This window comes from Cricetulus griseus, chromosome 6 (assembly GCF_003668045.3).
Source record: "Cricetulus griseus strain 17A/GY chromosome 6, alternate assembly CriGri-PICRH-1.0, whole genome shotgun sequence".
NCBI classification, from domain to species: Eukaryota; Metazoa; Chordata; class Mammalia; order Rodentia; family Cricetidae; genus Cricetulus; species Cricetulus griseus.
This window is the reverse complement of record NC_048599.1, coordinates 104,501,705-104,521,614: the sequence shown is the minus strand read 5'-3', so window position 1 is coordinate 104,521,614 and position 19,910 is coordinate 104,501,705. Positions and strand designations below refer to the sequence as shown.

The 19,910-nt window shown below is 43.1% G+C and overlaps 1 protein-coding gene across 1 annotated transcript in view; it reads left to right on the top strand.

Moving 5' to 3' along the window:
• Gorasp2 (golgi reassembly stacking protein 2) overlaps positions 1-19,910 on the top strand; it is a 29,616-nt gene extending 9,706 nt beyond the window's left edge. Inside the window, exons 2-10 of the mRNA XM_027420216.2 lie at positions 3,875-3,955; positions 5,643-5,846; positions 6,309-6,395; positions 7,116-7,246; positions 10,716-10,848; positions 11,888-12,011; positions 16,254-16,337; positions 17,216-17,335; positions 18,806-19,910. Coding sequence (XP_027276017.1) covers positions 3,875-3,955; positions 5,643-5,846; positions 6,309-6,395; positions 7,116-7,246; positions 10,716-10,848; positions 11,888-12,011; positions 16,254-16,337; positions 17,216-17,335; positions 18,806-19,143 — 1,302 coding nt within the window. The 3' untranslated portion in view covers positions 19,144-19,910. The remainder of the gene's footprint in view (positions 1-3,874; positions 3,956-5,642; positions 5,847-6,308; positions 6,396-7,115; positions 7,247-10,715; positions 10,849-11,887; positions 12,012-16,253; positions 16,338-17,215; positions 17,336-18,805) is intronic.

The window sequence follows — 19,910 nt, the reverse complement described above, 5'->3', positions numbered from 1 at the left end:
GCCAGGGCTACACAGAGAAGCCCTGTCTCGAAAAGCAAAACAAAAACAAACTAAAATCAAGAAAAAAAAATCTTAGATTTCAAATTTAACCAATTTCTCTTAAATTATGGTAATATATTTAAATTTCAAATTTAATCCATTTTTCTTAAATTACTGGAGTATGATATTTTGCTTGCAATAGGTGTCGAATGGTCCATGGAATCAGGCACATGGTTTTTGTTTTGTTTCAATTAAGATGGGTTTGAAAGAAACAGAAGATAAATGAGCAGTCAAGGCCTTACAAGGGGCAGAAAGTACTGAAATGGTCTTGATGTTGGGGGATGAGCTGAGGACACTCTTGTCAGTGGCTAATAGTGCTCAAGGCACCTACCCATGCAGCTCTGATACCACCTTCACAGCCTTGCCGGCCTTATTTTTCGGGCTATGACAAATGGGCACTAACCAAGACGGATCTCCAGAGCTCCCTCTGCTGGTGTCCTAGCAATAATTAAGATATCTACTTGCCCTAATTTGTGCTGGGCTCTAATGGTGTATAATAAATTTGAGAAAGAAATTAATTTCAAGGTCCATTAAAAACAGAGGAAATCAGTGTTTGTTGCAAATGAAATGGAAAAATAGAAAGGGTTGTTTATTTCTTTTAGAATTCAGACTAAGCTATTGGATCTTTTTTGAGTTGCAGGAAGAATACTTCTGATGATATTGGAAGCTTTCCATTTCAAACAAATACTTTAAACTTTACACTTCGAGGGCGGGCGGGAACAGCATGCTAGGAATCAGTGTGGGGTAACCTTTGGAAGTTGATGAGATTGCAAAAGTGCTGTCACTGACTCTTTTTGACTGAAAGATAAAGTTTTCAGGGAAAAAGTCCAAAACTGATCTGTAAACTAGTTGAATTCTAGATAAAGTGCTATCAGAGGCAATTTAGAAGCTATGTTTAGATAATTCATATTTAGACAGTCCAATTATACATGGACCCAGTTAGTAGAGAAAATTCATTCTGAGGGATGGTTTATCTCTTTTTCATACCTGGGGCATTTCACATCTAATTGGTAGCCACTTGTGGTGGGGGCTCATGACTAATAATTGTGACTTCACCCCACCCCACCCCCCACTATAACTTGATTTGCTTGGTCTGATTTCTGTTGAGACAGGGTCTCTCTGCTGTGTAGCCAGCCCATCGCGGCCTCAGCCTAACAGTTTTCTTCCTTGGCTCCCTGAGTGCCGACACTGCAAGCTGTGCCACATGCTCCAGAAAGTCCCCGTCTGCCTTCTAGACTTGCAGTTGAGAAGTCTATCTGATATTTTGACTTTTAAATGTTTTGGTAATACATAAAGTGGGAAAGTTTCCATTCAAGAAAACTAGCCATGAGGAAATTGCGGAATATATTCTGTTTTGTTTTGTTTTGTTTTGTTTTAACACTAACACCCTTGGGGATAGAGATGGCTCAGTGGCTTAGAGCACAGTCTATTCTCACAGAGGACCCAGTTCAGTTCCTGGCACCCACATGCAGCTCACAACTCCTCTAACTCCAGCTTCAGGGGATCTGATGCCTTCTGGCTTCTACAGGTGCCTGTATTCATGTGCATGTCATACACAGATACATATATACAAATGTAAATAAAAACAAAATAGCATTTTATTTTTTGAGACACACTCACTAGTAGTCTCAGCTGGCCTAGAACTTGATGTGTAGACCAGGTTAGGCTCACACTCAAGAGATCTGTCTGCCTCTGCCTCCTCAGGGCTAGGTCTAATGTGCACCACTGTGCCACCCCAACCACTCAAAATAATCTTGTCAAGAAATAACTGAGTAATGAGACCCTTTGATGCTGATTTTTTTTTACTAAAACTATTATCTTTAAATAATTATTTCCTTTAATATGTAACATTTTTATAAAAAGGACTTGTAATGGGGGATCACTGAAATGGACAAAGAATTAAATATCTAGGAAAGGCAGAAGACCCATCCGTGAAGAAAGTGAAAATAACAGCTCTTTTGCCAGCATCTCTCTTCAGGATGAGATGAGCTGGGAGCTTCCAGTCCACTAACGAGCCTCTGGGTTGGGTGTTGTACCCTGCCTCTGGGCCTCCCCTTTCTCTGTTAGTCCTATTTAGATACCCACTCCTCCTGCCCTCCCGCCCTCTCCTCTCACTGTCTTTTGTGAACAAGAAGCTGACATCTTAGGCAGCCCACTTTCCATTTCCATGCGTATGCCCCTCTGACGTGCCCTCAGCTGGATCCCAAAGTTACAGGGAAACATAATAAAGCAGAAATAAAGTTTTAAATACAGTAAACACTGACCCTTCTCTATTTGGAACATTATGGAACATTACTTACTGAGCAAAAGAAAAATGCCCATTTTGTTGTTGTTGTTTAGGGCTAATGATATTTGTTGTTGGTTGGAATTTTTGGCTTTTTGTTTGTTTACTCTTTGGCTCTTTACTCTTTGGGGGCCTGCCACCCAGCTCCCAAATAAATCACATGGAGGCTTAGTCTCAGTTATGAATGCCCAGCCTTAGATTGGATTGTTTCTTGCCAGCTTTTCTTAAATTATCCCATCTACCTTTTGCCTCTGAACTTTTATCTGTCTCTGTTTCTGTATACCTTCCTTTCTTACTCTGTTGCTGGTTGTGTAGCGGGGTGACTGGACCCTGATGTCATCCTCTCTCCTTGCTCCTTGACCGTCCCAGATTTTTCTTCCTATTTATTGTCTCTGCTTGCCAGCCTGGCCTAGCCTTTCTTCTGCCTTGTTATTGGCCATTCAGTTCTTTATTAGACCAATCAGGTATTTTAGACAGGCAGAGTAACACAGCTTCACAGAGTTAAACAAATGCAGCACACCTTTGCATCGTTAAACAAATGTTTCATAGTATAAATAAATGTAACAAATCTTAAAATAATATTCTACAACAGATATTAAATAGAAAAGAAATATTGACCCAAGAAGTAAAAGTATAACTTTGAATGATACTGGCGTTAAGTGAAGTGCATTCTAGGAATGATCTTGACTCCATTTTCAAAGTATTAAAATCATGTGTCCCTGTGAGAATATCTACACCTTAATGTGCATATATGTATGATCTGTCATTTTCATAGCCTCAGAATTCTCTTAGAACCGTGTGGTCTAAAGCTAGGTATGCTGGCTCATAGCTGTAACTCTAGAACTCAGGGGGCTAAGGCAGGAAGATAGCTGGCAGTTCCAGACCAGCCTGGAGTACAGCATAAGACCCTCTTTCAAAAAACCCAGAAAAGGGCTATATAGTCTATTGCAGAAAATCAGCCTACAAATATTAGTGTAAACTTCATTTTTAGGGTAGTTGTGATAGTGTTATAACCTCAAACAGAATAAAAATTGCTCTTACTGCCAGGTGTGATGCTCACACCTTTAGTCCCCGCACAGGCAGGCCTCTCTTGTCTACAGAGTAAGATCTTGTCTAAAACAACAAAGTTACACACAAACACATTTTGGAAAATCGAATGCAAAGTTAACTGTATTCACTTTGGTGTTTATTGGTTGTATTTCTATTGCTTGTTGTCAGTGTACTATGAATTTATAAAATTTGATAGTTAGTTTTAATCCACCTCAGATCTTCCCATTTAGAGTTCCTCTCTCCATTCTAGTCCTGAATCTGCTAGGTTTGTCATTAGAGAGGCCTGTGTGTACCTCCTTTCCCCTTCCTCTTCGAGGCTAGCAGGCTGTGCTGGCACTGTTCCTCTGTTAGTGTTGAAGTGAGTGGTGCCCAGGGAATAAATGCCGAAATGTGCGTCTTTGTGGTGATTGACATGTCATCTGCTAATCTGGGGGCAGGCTCCTCCCATTCTGTACCCTCTTCCCCTACCTCTGTTTTTCATTTCAAGTGTTCTTTTTACAGGTACAGGAGAATTCCCCAGGACACAGAGCTGGACTGGAGCCTTTCTTTGACTTTATCGTTTCTATTAACGGTTCAAGATTAGTAAGTTCAGCTTTTTATGGTTTTATATATAGAACTTTGTGATTTTCTTCAGAGTGAAATTATTCTAAATTTCTAGGTTGTGTGTGTATCAACTACTTTTTAAAAACAATCATATTAGGGGCTAGTGAGATTTCTTGTTGGGTAAAGGTCCTGCCACAGAAGTTTCAGGACCTGAATTCAATCCCTGAAACAAATGCAAATGTATGAGGAGAAAATTTACTCCACAGAATTTTTTCTGTCCCACTTGTGCAGTATGGAACATGAGTACTTGCTTTCATGTCCTCTCTCTCTCTCTCCAGCATGTACACATAAACACACAACCAAAAAAATCAGATGTGCACACAATCATACTTAAATTTTGTTTTGTTTTTTCAAGACAGCGTTTCACTATGTAGCCCTGGAATTCACTCTGTAGACCAGGCTGGCCCTGAACTCATGAAGACCCACTTGCCTCTGCCTCCCGAGTACTGAGACTAAAGGCATGTGCCACTATTCTCAGCATGCTTAATTTTTAAAAGAATGATGCTAAGTGTCACATCATCTGAGGGAGGAGGAATCACTCCAGATTTGTACTTCATGTATTAAAGTTTGATTTTCTAGGCTAGTGACAAATGGACTAGGAACGTATCATTTCCCTGTCAGTTCTCTTGAATCTCAGACCCATGATATGTAAATTTATTGGAACAATAGAAAGAGTTGTTCTCCAAAAACTGCTTTTTCTAAATTGTCTTCAGTTTACTGTTGATACAGTCCTTTGGAAAAGAAATTATGTAACTTCTGCAAAGAGAATTCTCATAACAGTATATATTTGGCTGGCTTATTTTTATAATGGTCTTATTAAGTTTCTGCTCATAATTTGTCAGTGTCTCTGACACAGTGGCCTTTGTTTACATAAAGAAACATTAACACTATTTCACTTCTTTCCCTTTTAACTCCTAATGAACAATAGAGCATATATTAGAAGGAGGGTCCAAAATTAAACTTTAAAGTAAGCACATATTTTTGATTGATTTATTTATTTATTATGTATGCAGCATTCTGCTTCCATGTATATCTGCACACCAGAAGAGGGCACCAGATCTCATAACGGATGGTTGTGAGCCACCATGTGGTTGCTGGGAATTGAACTCAGGACCTCTGGAAGAGCAGTCAGTGTTCTTAACCTCTGAGCCATCTCTCCAGCCCCATATTTTAGATTTTTGTTTGTTTTGTTTTATACTTCAAGACAGGGTTTCTTTGTGTAGCCCCGGCTGTCCTAGAACTCACTTTGTAGAATAGGCTGACCCTAAACTCATTGAGATACGACTGCCTCTCCTCCAGAGTGCTAGGATTAAGGTATGCACCACCACCACCTGGCTATATTTTAGATTTTAAAAGCAATCCTTGTAACTTTGTTAGAGATGAAACTTTTTGTGGCATATTTTGTTTTCACTCACTGAGTTGCTGGTTCACTCTAGTGTGGTGTTGGTGTTCCATGGTCAGCTGTTAGAAAAGTAGTCAGCTTGCCTAGCATTGAGAATTCTTTATTTCCCGACATTCTTTTACTGGGAGAAACATTTGAAATTAATAAAATATCTGCCTGATGAGTTTGTATTTATACTGATTACTAATATTATTTTTATGAATTGCTTAAACTAATAATAATTAGCATTATTTTTATTCAAGAGTGATTTCTGTGTGTTTGTAGAATAAAGACAATGACACTCTCAAGGATCTACTGAAAGCCAATGTTGAAAAGCCTGTAAAAATGCTCATCTACAGTAGCAAAACCCTAGAGCTTCGGGAGACCTCAGTTACACCGAGCAACTTGTGGGGTGGCCAGGGCTTGCTGGGAGTGAGCATCCGTTTCTGCAGCTTTGATGGGGCCAACGAAAATGTTTGGCATGTGCTGGTAGGTATTGACCATGAGCCACGCCTGTGGGTGTAAACGCAGCTTAGAAAGCTGGAGGGGCACTGGTTATCTCCAGGTATAGGGAGTATAGGGATTGTATTGGGATGTATGGGTATTATTAGGAATTGTATTAAATTATATTATAGAGATATTATTATGGTTTTGGTTTCTGAAAACCAGATTCATTGCTTCTTTGGGTACAGATTATTATTTTTTTAACCCCAGGAAGAGAAGCCAAAGAGTCCATAATGCAGACATTGGTAGAAATATTTTAAGTATTAAATATTATATAATTGTTGTTGTTGGAAATTTAAGATACATATATTCCCTAGTTTCTTAAATTTAACATTATCTCTGTGGGAATATTGGGGTTCTTGAGTCACTATAATTAAGAGCTGTCACTATAAAACTTGGAAGCTTGCTTTCTGTGTGTTGAGTTGGGGTGTGTCTATGTCATCCTAGGAAGTGGAATCCAACTCCCCAGCGGCACTGGCAGGCCTGAGACCTCACAGCGATTACATCATTGGAGCCGACACTGTCATGAATGAGGTAATTAGAGCACTGCTTAGTAAGGAAACATGCAAGGTAGTTTACTGTGTTCCTTAGTAGTGAATTATGTCACATTTCTCTGCTGTTTGAGTTCAGGACATTTACATGCTGTGCATTTAGAGTTAAAATTTCTACTTCATGCTACTTCATGCCTGAAGCTATTAAATGGACCATCTAGAAGTTGTCTCCTTAGGTATAGCTGTGAAGGAAATACCATGTGGTCATTGCACAGGTTCTCTGTGATACACAGACACCTCTAGCGTACCTCCAGCAAGTCTCACCTCTCATCAGTTGGACTTGTCACTCATTTATGGCAGTGCCACAGAGCTCCCTTAGCTCAGCTGTGTTGCTCAGATCCTTTTCCTTGCCTCTTCGATAGTGGAAGTGCACACAAAATCAAAAACATAAAGCACCTGAGTAACCAGAACACAGTAACACAGGATCTGCAAAACTTGAAGTGCTCGCAGTAAGAACACTGATGAGGGTTTTTGGAACTGACCTGAGGCCTGGCATCTAGTGGAACTGCTTGAATTAATATGTATTTTAAATTAGACTCTGCTAGGCCAGTTGGTATTAAATAGTGATGTCCATATCTGAGGTAGGGTCCAGAAGCTGGTTTCTTTAAGGAAGTTTCTTAGCTGATTCGGATAGGAGCCAAATGTTGAGGCCCACTGTTCTCTACTACAATACCTTCAGCTTTTCTCTCTTGATGGTGTATAGTCTGAAGACCTGTTTAGCCTTATCGAGACACACGAAGCAAAGCCCCTGAAGCTCTACGTATACAACACCGACACTGACAACTGTCGAGAAGTGATCATTACACCAAACTCTGCGTGGGGTGGAGAAGGCAGGTAAGGTCATTCTCAAGGTGAAACTCTGACTGCTTAGTGTTAGCAGTCAAATGAGTTACAACTTTCATTTTACCATATTATAAAAGAATGCTTTTAGGACTGGAGAGATGGCACAGAGGTTAAAAGCATTGGCTGAGGTCCAAAGTTCAATTCCCAGCAACCTCATGGTGGCTCACACCCTCTGTTATGAGATCTGGTGCCCTCTTCTGGCAACAGGCATATAGACAAGCAGAACATTTAAATAAATAAATAAATAAATAAATAAATAAATAAATAAATAAATAAATCTTTAAAAAGAATGCTTTTATTTTTAAATGGCATCTTGATTTCCTTGGGAAAAGAATTGATTTAGAATATTGAAATTAATAATTCATTTTTTAAAAGCACATGCCTAGGGAGCATAGTACCTATGTTATATCCCGTTTGTTTTGTTTTTCTCTTCCTAACCTAAGAGCTAACTCCTTTCTCATTTGAGAATTCTCGAGTATAAGTCATAATTACAGAAAAACTTAGGCAGGAAGGGTTTGGAAACTTCACACATGTTCTCAACCCTGCTTGATTTGTATGGCTTCCTTGCCACATGGAGCAGGGAAGGACTCCATATGGGCTCCATATGCTCACAGGGATTTTACTTCACTACCTAAGGTTCTTGAATTAAATATGGTAAATTGAATGTGTTGGGTTAAATTCACCACAAGAATTCTAAGGAAAGTGAGACAGGGGTATCTTCTCTGCATCTGGCCTGTCTGGCAGCACTTGATCACATTGTCATTGTCCACTGCTGGCTTGCAAACGCCCAGAAACAAGATCTTCTCAAGGCATTCATAATTGATCCACTTCAGGGTCTCAGGGTGCAGCTCAGCTGGTAGAGTGCTTGCCTAGCGAGCACAGAGCACTGGCTTTGATCCCCAGTACTGTATAAAACCAGATGTCCACGTGCCTTAATCCCAGCACCCAGGAAGTAGAGGCAGATGGATCATAAGTTCAAAATCATTCTGGACCACAAAGGACTCTGTTTCAAAATAAAAATGTATTTTTTTAATCCACTTTAGGATTGCCTCATATAAACTAATTTGCAAAGAATCTCTGTGTGCATTTGGGTGGCAACACAACACAGCACAACCATGCCCCTCTCTTGATGTGTTTTAGTTTCTTTCTCTTGCTGTGATAAAATACCCTGACAAAGAGCAGCTTATGGGGAGACAGCAGTTAGTTTAGCTCACAATATCAGGTTACAGGCCATCACTCTGGAAAAGTCACAGTAGTGGGAACTTGAGACATCAAGTCACACACATCCATAGCAGAGAGAAAATGAAGGTGTGCATGCTTAGTGCTCTGCTAGCTTTCTCTATTCTTACACAACCAGGGACCCAAACCATGGAACGGTGCTGCCCACAGTGGGCTGGGTCTTCCTACCTCAGTTAACAGTCAAGACAATCCCCACAACACGCCCTTGGCCAACCTCATCAGAACAGTCCCTTGTTGAGACTCTTGGCAGGTGTGTCAAGTTGACAGAACTAACATCACAGGATGGAAGAATACTCGGGCCAGTTTAGTACCGCAAGAGTGCTGGGTGAGCATGGAGCCAAGAGTAAGGAAAGAGAGTGGGTTTGTAGACAGCGAAGCTGAGCTGCAAAGGACACCGTTCTTTCATGTTTAGTGACATTAACTGTACAATGCTGTGTTCATATTTAGAGCCCCTTTTTTTGTAAACATCTGGCTATCATTCCTTTTCTTTGAAGGCTCTTTTCTTTTATGTAGTTTAATACCACTTATGGGCATCTCTGTAGACAGTCCCTTTCAGCCATTTTCTCAGGTGTGCTCTGCCTTTGTACACAGAATATCTCTGCCTCCTTTCCTTCCTTCCTCAGAAGCTAAAGGTGTGTTACTCAGTGCTCTTCATCTCAAGCCGCTCTTGAGTTTGTAATAGATATTACTGTTGCTGCCAGCTCTTTCTCTATCATCACCTAGTTATTTTGATTAGTAGGCACCTTTTAAACCAGTGTGGTGGTGCCCACCCCATTGCTCAGAAGGTGACATAACAGGAGTTCGAGTTCAAGACCAACCTGGACTACATAGCTTGACCCTGTTGCTCCCATCAAAGACAACAATAAAAAACAAACAGCCACAAAAACTTGCTTTAAAATGTGATTATGCCCAAAAGACTATCATTGATCAATGTAGATGACTTAATCTTTCTTCCTCTAATTTTGAAAAAAAAATGTAGCTTTGACGATAAGAAAAAATGGAAGTATAATTTTGAAATATAAAGCATCACTGTGAAAATCGTATTTGGATAAGGAAGAGCTAAAGTTGGCCACTGCTCGCTCTACCAGCTTTGGTAGTAGTGGGGTCCACAGAGATAGATAACATGTATACCTTGGCAGAGGAGAGAGGTTTCCATACATGGTGGCTCTGAAAGTGCCAGGTGCTTTGGGAAGTAAGAGGTAGTGTAGAAACATAGATTGGAACCCTACATTGTCAAAGGCCTTAAACTCACTGGTCAAGATTTGGCTTACTTTGAGCTCTGGGGCTGTGATACTATGTAAGTAAACATTCATTGGTTCCAAAGTGTGGGAAGCTATCACCATAGTAAGTACATACATACATACATACATACATACATACATACATATGGATTAGTGCAGAAGAGACAGTTAAAGACCCAGGTGTAGAAAAGCAAAACTTGAAACATCTCTAGCATTCCATTGATAAAACAATGAACCTATTTTCAGTTTTTGTGTCACTTCCAAGATTTTCAGCTCTGGGTAGAAATTAGTCAGCTGACTTTGGCCATGACCTGCTCTGTTGGATTGACAGAATAGAGTGCTGCTTGATAGTCCCAGCAGCATTGCACAGAGATTCCCCCAGAGAAGGAGGAAGAAATGAGACACTGCAAAGAGGCAGAGTGTTCCTGTTGTTTAGAAGGGTGCCTCTGATGGCAGTACCAGAAAAATTAGAAGAAATGGGCATCGATTATACATATGTGACTTGTGCTATACTCTGCAAATGATGCCATTATGTGGACTTGTTTAGAGCTCTTCAGTGGACAGACAGGGTGTGGTTATACAGCAGGTAACTATTAGGTGTCTACCTAGTGCCAGGACTGTTAAGGCAGTAAAAAGCAAAGACACGGTCCCTGTAAGCCTTAATATTCTATTGAGGGAGACAGACACTAAACAGTAAACATGCTGGTGTTGAATGGTAATAAATGTTTGAAGAAAAATAGGAACTAAGAGTAGTGTCTGCATAGACATAGTGTTACAACAGGGTGGGCCCTAGGAGAGCTCTGGGAAGATGGCAGAATGGAAATGCAGATGAATACGGATGAGGATCAGAAGTCCAGACTACATGAGACCATGTCTCAAAATAAAACAAAGGATGGGGAGGGAATGCATGGTCTTAATGTTTTACAACCTCAAAGAAATACAAGTTATATTTTATAACAATAAAAAAAAATGTTTTTTAGCCTTGGATGTGGCATTGGCTATGGTTATTTGCACCGAATACCTACACGCCCGTTTGAAGAAGGAAAGAAAATTTCCCTTCCAGGACAAATGACTGGTACACCCATTACTCCCCTTAAGGATGGGTTTACGGAGGTAAGATCATTTTACTAGTGGCCGTTTCTATGTATGGAAGCATGTGGCGGTGGCACTAGTTGAGGCAGACAGTGATGAGTTGCACATTAAGCATCGTGTTGAATTTGAGGTTCTTGTACATCTGGAGGGAGTTAGGTGTGTGCTGCTGGCCCTTGAAGAACACAGGACTAAGTGTGCAGGTTTGAGATCGTCAGCCCAGAGGTCAGTTTAGCCCAGGGGAAGTTGATGAAATTGACCAGGGATTGTGTGGCTTGCAGAGCTTTTAACTGCTTTTTAGGAAGGCATCCCAAATGGTTCTCTCTCCTGTCAACATGGCCACATAAAAATCACATACCTGAAAAGAAGATGGGAAGGTGGGGTCAGGTTTGGTTGTGTGTGTGCGTGTGCTATTTGTGCCTGTGTTTGTGCTGATATGCATATGAGCGCACACCCAAAGAGGCCAGAAGATATTAGAGCCTTTGGAATTGAGTTACATACAGTTATGAACTGCCCAGTGTGGGGGTGGGGGAACCAAACTCAGGTTGTCTACAAGTGCTTGCTGCCCTTGTTGCCATCTCGCCAGACCCCTGCCATATTACTTGGTTCAGCCTGTCCCAGTTCCAGAGGAAGTGCAGCTACTGAGAAGTCCTCCCTTTCCTCACTCCCCATGCCTGCAAGGCCCAGGACCAGAGCCTGGGTAGTGTTGATTCTGCTGCCCTCTCTTCTGCCCCCAATTGGGGACTACTGCCCGGAGAGGTTAGTATGTGAAGACTGTAGTGTCACGTGGCCACCAGGAAAAGGGCAGAATGCAATGTGAGAATGCAGAGAGTCATGAGAAAATTAGAAGTGACACCGAATACAGGGACTCTGAAGTGTCTAGAGACCAGACTCCTGAAAAGTGACAATGTTGTCAATGAGAGAAGAATGCATACAGTGAGGAGTTAGAAATCTCAAGGCTGGAGAAATGAATCATGGGGTAAGGATTTCCAGCTGGTCTCTCACTAATTCATAAGTAATTCTCTCCCCTCCCTTTTTTTTTTTTTTTTTTTTTTTTGATTAGGTCCAGCTGTCCTCAGTTAGTCCCCCATCTTTGTCACCACCAGGAACTGCAGGAATTGAGCAGAGTCTGTCTGGACTTTCTATTAGCTCAGCTCCACCAGCTGTCAGCAGTGTTCTCAGTACAGGTATGTAGAGCTGTGCTCCGTTAGCAGGCTACTTTCTCCTGCCACTGTCATGGACACTCAAGAAGTAGGGCTGGTGTGCTCTGCGTTAACAGACAGCACCTGTCTGTAAAAGCACATGAGTCAGACTCAGCATTTCACTAGCCTCTGCATGGTAGATAGATCCTGGGCTACTGTTAGACTCCACATTTGCAGGGTTGGGACCCCACCTTCTCTAGCTGCTCTGTTTGTTCAACACGTATTTGTTTCCTGCTTAGACATAGGGGTGTGAAGAGATACCTTTTCTTTCTTAGGGGCTCAGTCTCACTTAGGACATACAACTGGTTCCTTCCCTCCATGTCTTTATTCTTGTTCCACCTGACTCAGATCTTTTTGTTTGGGTTTAATGTCATCTCTAACAACTTTATGGAGAGAGAATTTTCACACCATAGTACTCACCCACTTGAAGTGGTTTTTAGTTCTTTGCAGAGTTGTACACCCTGTCAGCTGCGTACATTTCATTTCCCCCATGCCCCAGAGAAGCCCTCTCCTAACTCTAGTCAGTCCCTAGTTTCTGAAGCCTGTCTGGCTGAGACAGCTACTGACCTTGCCTCCCAGTGTAGATATTTCATATAATATTTATGGTCTTGTGACTGCTTTGTGGTCTTAATGTAATATTTTCAAAGATCATTGATATTGTGTGATATTGTGTGTATTGTGTGTAAAGTAGATTGCTCCTTTTAATTACTAACTAATGTTTTACTGTCTGGCTGTGTCACATTTTCTTGCCCATTCATCAGTTGAGGGGTATCTAGGATGTTTCTACTTGGCTTTCTGAGTAAGGTGGCTTGTTCCCTTATGTGCAGGTCTCTGAGTCTGTGTGTGAGAGGTCACATTTCTGTTGAATTCTGACATTTTATTTATCAAATACATTATCTTACTATTTCTGAGCTCATCTAACTGTATTCAGAATCTGCTTCTACCCCAGTTTGTTCTGGATTAGACTGTCCATCAAGAAGCAATGGTAGTTAAGATGTAATGTCTGGAGCTGGTCACCTTGGTTTAAATTCTGCCACTTTTTTACCTCCTTAATGGGTGTTCTGTGTGAACTTTAAAATTTCAAACATACTGAAAGATGATGGGACTGTACTTAAACCCAGCTTCCATCGCATGTGAAATGTGCTCCCACTGCTTCCTATGGCTTGTCTCGTTTTGCATCTAGAATCTGTGCCCAGTGCCTAGGCCCTGTGATCTCCAGTAGGTTGTGCTGTCATTACCACAGTCGAGTATGCTCCCCAAATGCAGTCAGGTATCCATGTCAACAGACTGTGGCAAGGGGTTTGCCTGTTCTATCTACTGTATGAGTTCTTGCCGATGCTATCCTGATTTCTTACATCCCTCAGGCAGCCTTCTAGTTTATTCTGAACACTTGGGTAGTGGGGGGTTGGGCTGCTTCACAAGGGGCAGGCCCTTCTGTGTCTAAGTAATTCTTACCTATTTAGAGCAACTAGGGAAAGAAGTGATACTTCATTTTGACTCCTCCCTCGTCACACTGCAGTTAAGCCAGGCTTGTGTTAGATGTACATGCACTGAGGTTCCTGGAGTCGGCACTATAGACAAGTGGCTTCTTGGATACTAAAGAGACGAACAGGATTGAAGCAATACTTGCTCACAAGAGACTTAAAGCACTGACATTCTGACTGTTGAGTCATTTTAAAAAAACACTAATAAAGTTTTTACAGTTGAGAACATGAATTCCTAAGACTAAAGGGTTAGCTAGCACCATGACCATGTCAGAAGTAGTTTCCTGTTAGATGTGCTTGTTTTCCATCCTAGCTTCGCTTGTTCTCAGAGAACTCCACACAGTAACTGTGGACATAGAAAAGTGTGTTGGGTGGGATTTTTGTTTGCTTGTTGTTTTTTTGAGGCAGGGTTTCTCTGTGTAGCCCTTGTTGTCCTGGAACTCTTGTCTGTAGAGCAGGCTGGCCTGGAACTCAGAGATCTGCCTGCCTCTGCCTCTGCCTCCTGAGTGCTGAGGTTAAAGGCATGTGCCACCACACCAGGTCGGATTATGAAATTTTTAGAACATGAAGCAGCATTAATCTGTGTGACTTTTGTGGCACACACACACCCATTGTCTTCCCTCACCCCATTTCCTGGCTTGGTTTTTCTTCAGAAAGTATATCACCACTTATAAGGTGTAGCCTGGGACTCTGAAAGATTGTGGTTTCTGTTTCTTCCCACTGACAAGAGCCTAGAACAATATAAAGCAGACAGTGGGTACCCTCCAGCTCAAGTGCATGAACAAACCAACCATCTGTTAGTCCATCTGCCCATCCATCCCTCCATCCATCCCTCCATCCATCCATCTATCTATCCATCCATCCCTCCCTCTAGGAATCTGATAACAGGGCCAGAGAGGTGGTCCCACAGTTAAGGGTACTGGCTACCCTTTCAGAGGAGAGGACCTAAATAACATTCCCAGCTCCCAGGGCAGTCAACGCTATCTTCTGGCTTCTGAGGACACTGTATACATATGGTGCACAGACATATATACAGGCAAAGCACTCATATATGTAAAATAAATATAATTTTTTTAAAAAGTGTGATAACAGCAAAGAACTCTCTTCTCCAAAACTATTAGGAGCTTCCCAGACCCAGTGAAGCCCATCCATGGCCCTAGATTACAATTCCAGGACTAGGTCCAGTCAGTTATTTTTTGATACAAAGAATGGATTTATCCTTTAAAAGGAAAGAAATGTAAGATGAAAACTTTCATTAGGAAATAGAATTTGAAGCAGACACAGGCTATTTTCATTTTCTTCTTCTTTTTTTAATGTGTATAAATGTTTTGCCTTCGTGTGTATGTATGTGCATCACACATGCTCCTAGTGCCCTTGGAAGTCAGAAGAGGGTGCCAGATCCCCTGGAACTAGAGTTACAGATGGTTGTGAGCCACCGTGTGAGTACTGCATAGCAACAGGTGTTCTTAACCACTGAGCCATCCCACCAGCCCCTATTTTCATTTTCTTAAAGCAAAGATTTAAGACAGAAATATACAATTGTTACAGTGTCACTATTGTATGTTACCACTTAACAAACACACACTAGTAACAGTGTGGTCCGGAAAAGAGAGAGTTTCCAATACTGGAGTTATGCAGTTTGGGTTCCTAGAACTCTTGCCAGTGCTATGGCTAGGCAGTCTTTTTCTTTTCAATCTACTTTCTTTCTCTCTTTTCCTCCTCCCACCCACTGTGTCCCCTTTTGCATGCCTCCAGTTTCTTCAGGAAAGCACTTCATACACAAGTAAATAAGACAGCTGCATGTGATGGACTCATCCTTTTGGGCACAGTTCACTCCTATTGCCTGTTTAAACATATCTCTGTAAGACGGAAGCCTGGCCCTGCAGGGCAGTTTGAACGCCTCTACCTGGAACACTGAGCAGCAGACGTGATGAGATACCGTGGGGTTGGACCTAAGTCTAAACATGGTGCATTTGTTGCAAACACATCCATGTAGCTTGAAGATCATCTGTACTGTGGTTTTAGTCTGCCTGTGTTTTCACTTCCATCCCTTACATGAGGTGAGGGGTGGGATTTTCACTTGCAGAGTCACATTGGCTCTAAAAAAAAAAAAAAAAAGCCTCATATTTGGGATTATCTCAGATTTGGGGTTTTTAGTTAAGGGTGTTCAACACATATTACTATTGTTTTGACATCAGAAAGCTTGCCCCTTAAGTAGGTGGTAAATGCCAGTAGTCAGACCTCTATCAGATGGCCTCCCAAGGATCACTTGTACATGGAGACTGTTACAAGTCACTATTGCTACAGATGGGGATGTGTTGGCCTGTGTAGGACCTGAGCTTGAAGGAAGCCAGTCATTCTCTTCACCGTGGACATCCGAGTGTTCTCTGCCATTGTCCCCATTCACAGTCCAGCCTTCGCTGCTTTCCAGGGCACAGGGCTCTCCAGCAGCCTCATGTTTGCATGAGCCTGCTATGGATCTAGCCCATCTTAGGTCAGTGGCAGACTTCCTGTCCAGTGAGCTTATCCAGGGGAGGTTACCCAGCTTTCTTTCCCCTCAGCAGGCTGTGGCTAAGATGTCTGTCAGGGCTGTCCATTGGTGGGTCAGCTCTGAAGGGTGACACGCAGACAGCGGGTGGGACCTGGCCATGGGGAAGGACTGGACAGTGTCCTCTTGGATATGGTCTGTTCACTTTCTGACAGTAAAATTGATTTTAAATTATTTGAATGTGCTTTATTTTAGGTGTACCAACTGTACCATTGTTGACACAAGTTAACCAGTCCCTTGCTTCTGTGCCACCAGTGACCCCAGCTACTACATTATCAAGTAAGCAGCAAGCTAGAGACATGTTTGGTAATGGTCTTTGCTTCTGAAACTCTTAATCATCCTCTTAGCACTGCACAGCCCTGTGACAGGAGAATGTGTGCTGCTGTCTTCTGCAGAGCGGGAACCGGTGCCAGTTAGCCTGGGAGTCTCCGCCATCTCACCGTCTGTGGCCGCCCTGGCTGAGGAGGCTCCTTATTTAGGTCTTGAGTTAGGTGAAGGGTTAAAATGGTGTGGGCTCTCCTGAGTGTTCCCGGCACAGAGCAGACCCTGCTGTCTAGCTGCTAACAATGAGATGTCGAGTCAGTGATGACAGTGTGTTGTCAGGGCCTCGCATTACAGAGCTGTGTTGTTAATGTGCAGGTGTAGTCAGCCATGAATTGCACATGCGCTCACGCAGAATGATGGGCCAGCATGCTGAGCTGTTCGTGTGTGGGGCTCGAGTTGATACGCGTACCTGGGGATGTTCATTCCTGCTTTTGCAAATGTAAATCTCAATTAGTACATATACGAAAGAAAGCCAGAGACAGTAAACCTCTGCCATCAAAGAAAAATCCACTTGTGCTTTCTGCATAGCTGCTACAATAAATGAGCTTTTTCTCCAGGTACTGGACCACTGGCGCCATCACTCTTGTTCAGGGTCTTAGGAGTATTCGTTCCTTGTTTTAACTTTGCTGGTTTCACAGCCTAATCACATAGATATCAGAACATGTTATGTGACATTTAGTTGTCATTTACGTCATTCTAATGTTAAGCCACTACACATTAAGTGAACCTCGCTGTTGGAATTTTGAAGAAGGACGTACTTTTATCAGCATATAAGGATCTGTGTCCTCCTCAGGTAAGTGATTTACCTGTGTTCTTTCTCACCCTCTACTCAGGTCTGATGCCTTTGCCATCAGGGATGCCTAACCTCCCCAACCTCCCCAACCTCCCCAACTTCAACCTCCCTGCTCCACACATCATGCCAGGGGTCGGCTTGCCGGAGCTCGGGAACCCGGGTATGTTGCATGCCTTACCCTCCTAGGACATTGCTAATAAAAACTATTCAGGAAAGTGAGGCCTCCAGTTCAGTCTTTTCCAGACAGCAAATCAGCTTAGCAGATTTCACTACTTCTCTCAGTATTCATCTTTTTATGAAGAAGAGGAAGGAAAGGAGTCTGTGACTCAGCCTGCTGCCTCCCCCTTTCTCTCTGTACTCCTTGACAGGTTTGTCCCTAGACAAGCTGTCACAAAGGTCAGTGGAGTGGCACTCAGCACTGAATTTGATGATGTGATGCAGGTCACCCACTAGAGGTGCATGGGTCCTTTCTTCCCACTTCCTGTTTGAGACTGTAGCCCACGGGGAACATTGGTGCCTGCTCTGTGCAGTCCAGGCCCATTATGTTTTGTTTGTTTTCTGAGACAGGGGCCTCACTGTGTGGCTCCCAGGCTAGCCTCAAATGGAGTATCTTCCTGTCTCAGCCTCTCAAGTGCTTGATCACAGGATCACAAGGCCTGCAGTCCTGTGCCAGCTCAGTAGTCCGTTGTTGACAGGTGTTTATAGTAGCGACTGAGAGGACTAACTGCCAACAAGTGGTACTCAGACCTTGTGTCCAGATGAAAAGGAAACAGCAGCACCCCAGCTGCTCCTGTTGGCAACCCCGGTGACACTGCAGTGATCTACCTACTACACTAAACTTTGGTTGTCACTGTCACACTTCTAACAAATTTGCAGTTCTCACTGTGTGTATACTCATCAGCTCGACACAGGCTGAGCCAGGGCTGAAGAAAAGGGGCCCAGAGAACCCCAGCCACGCTCACCACACCACACTGCTTCTCCCTGGTGCCTGCAGTCTTGGTCCCGATGTCTTGAAATGCAGCAAGCTCTAAGAGCAGGGTCAGCTTAGCAGATTTCACTGCTTCTAATCAGTGTTCATCTTTTTATGAAGAAGAGGAAAGAAAGAAGTCTATACCCTCTCTCCTGCCAGTGGTACCCTGGACATACACGGTGCAATCCACCCTCCCTTTGCTCTTCCTGCTTTGAAAGTCTCCAGGATAACCCACTAAGAACAGCATAATAGTTGTCTGTCTCAGGGCCTCCCCAGGCGCAGGGTGGCTTCCGTGAGGCAGCCCTCACTGCTCCTCGATGGCTCCTTCCTGTTAGCTGACAATAGGCAGCTGTAAGTAAGTGGACTTGCACCTTGCCTGGGGAGCAGGGTCCTCCTACCTCAATCCAGCCAGCTCCCTCAAATGCCATGAGGTGCTTTTCCATCATTCAGGAAGGATCCGCTCCCATCAGCAGATGCCCTACATGCAGGGCTGCAGCACATGGGGTTTGGAAATCCCTGGCCTCCAGTCAGGTCAGCAGAGGTTGTGGCTTGCGTTGTCCTTCCTCAGCTTCAGGTTCTAGATGAGGCTCGGATAGAGAGGCTTGATAGCGACACTCTGGATTCTGGGAGGATATGTGATCTCTGCTGTTTCTGTCCTAGGTTTGCCACCTCTTCCCACCTTGCCTCCCCGAAACTTATCTGGCATTGCACCTCTCCCCATGCCGTCTGAGTTTCTCCCGTCATTCCCTTTGGTTCCAGAGGGCTCTTCTGCAGCCAGCGCAGGGGAGCCGCTGTCTTCCCTCCCTGCCACGGGCCCACCTTCTGACCCTGTCATGACTACTGCAAAAGCAGAGGCTGCCTCCTCACTCACTGTGGATATGATGTCCCCTGCTTCCAAGGTCCCCAGCACTGTTGAGGACAGAGTCGGCGACTCCACTGCAACCACCGAGAAGCCTGTCTCTGCAGTTACGGATGCAAATGCTTCTGAGTCTTCTTAACTGGGAACCAATCTTCACAATCGACGTGGTCTATTTATTTAACCGCAGGATCATGTCTGGAACCGCAGACCACCATTGATTTCATACTAGTTTGTACCGTATCTGTAGGCATCCTGTACATAATTCTAAGGGGAAACTACGCAAGAGGCCAAGGGCTTGTCTCCTACCAAGTTGGGTGAAATCACAGCCAGGGAGGGGTGTGAGAATGTGCTTGTATTTTAAACAACCAAAAAGTTGTTATGGGTGGCTTGTTGCCAGGCATCTCCTGCCATTCTGGGATGTACATCTTCGGGAAAGAGATGGCAGGGTGCCCGCTAGGTTCCTATCCCCACTGCTACTCCTTGTGTAAGGAAATGAAATACTTTATGCCTAGTGCCCACATGCAACATTTCTTGTACTTTGTAAATTGTTTGCAAGAACACAGACCACCTCACTAAACTGTAAAAGGAAACAAGAATTTACTGTTGGTCTCCGTGAGTCACATCTCTATTAAGGTTTACACAAAACTCCCCATTGGCCATGTTTTGTTCCAGTTACACAGCACACTATTAATTGAACATCTTTTTATTCCGCTTGTACACGGATCTTGTTCTGAACTCAGAATTACTCAGACACCGTTTTTGTAGCTACTGCTGTTGCTTTAGATGCCTGTGGAAAGGTGGCATTTAAAGAGAGATAAAGGAGGTGCTGTGCTGTGTAGCTACTTAACAGTGTAGCGACCCCGGGAGAGCATAGACACAGCAATAAATTACAGTGGCTTTACTTTT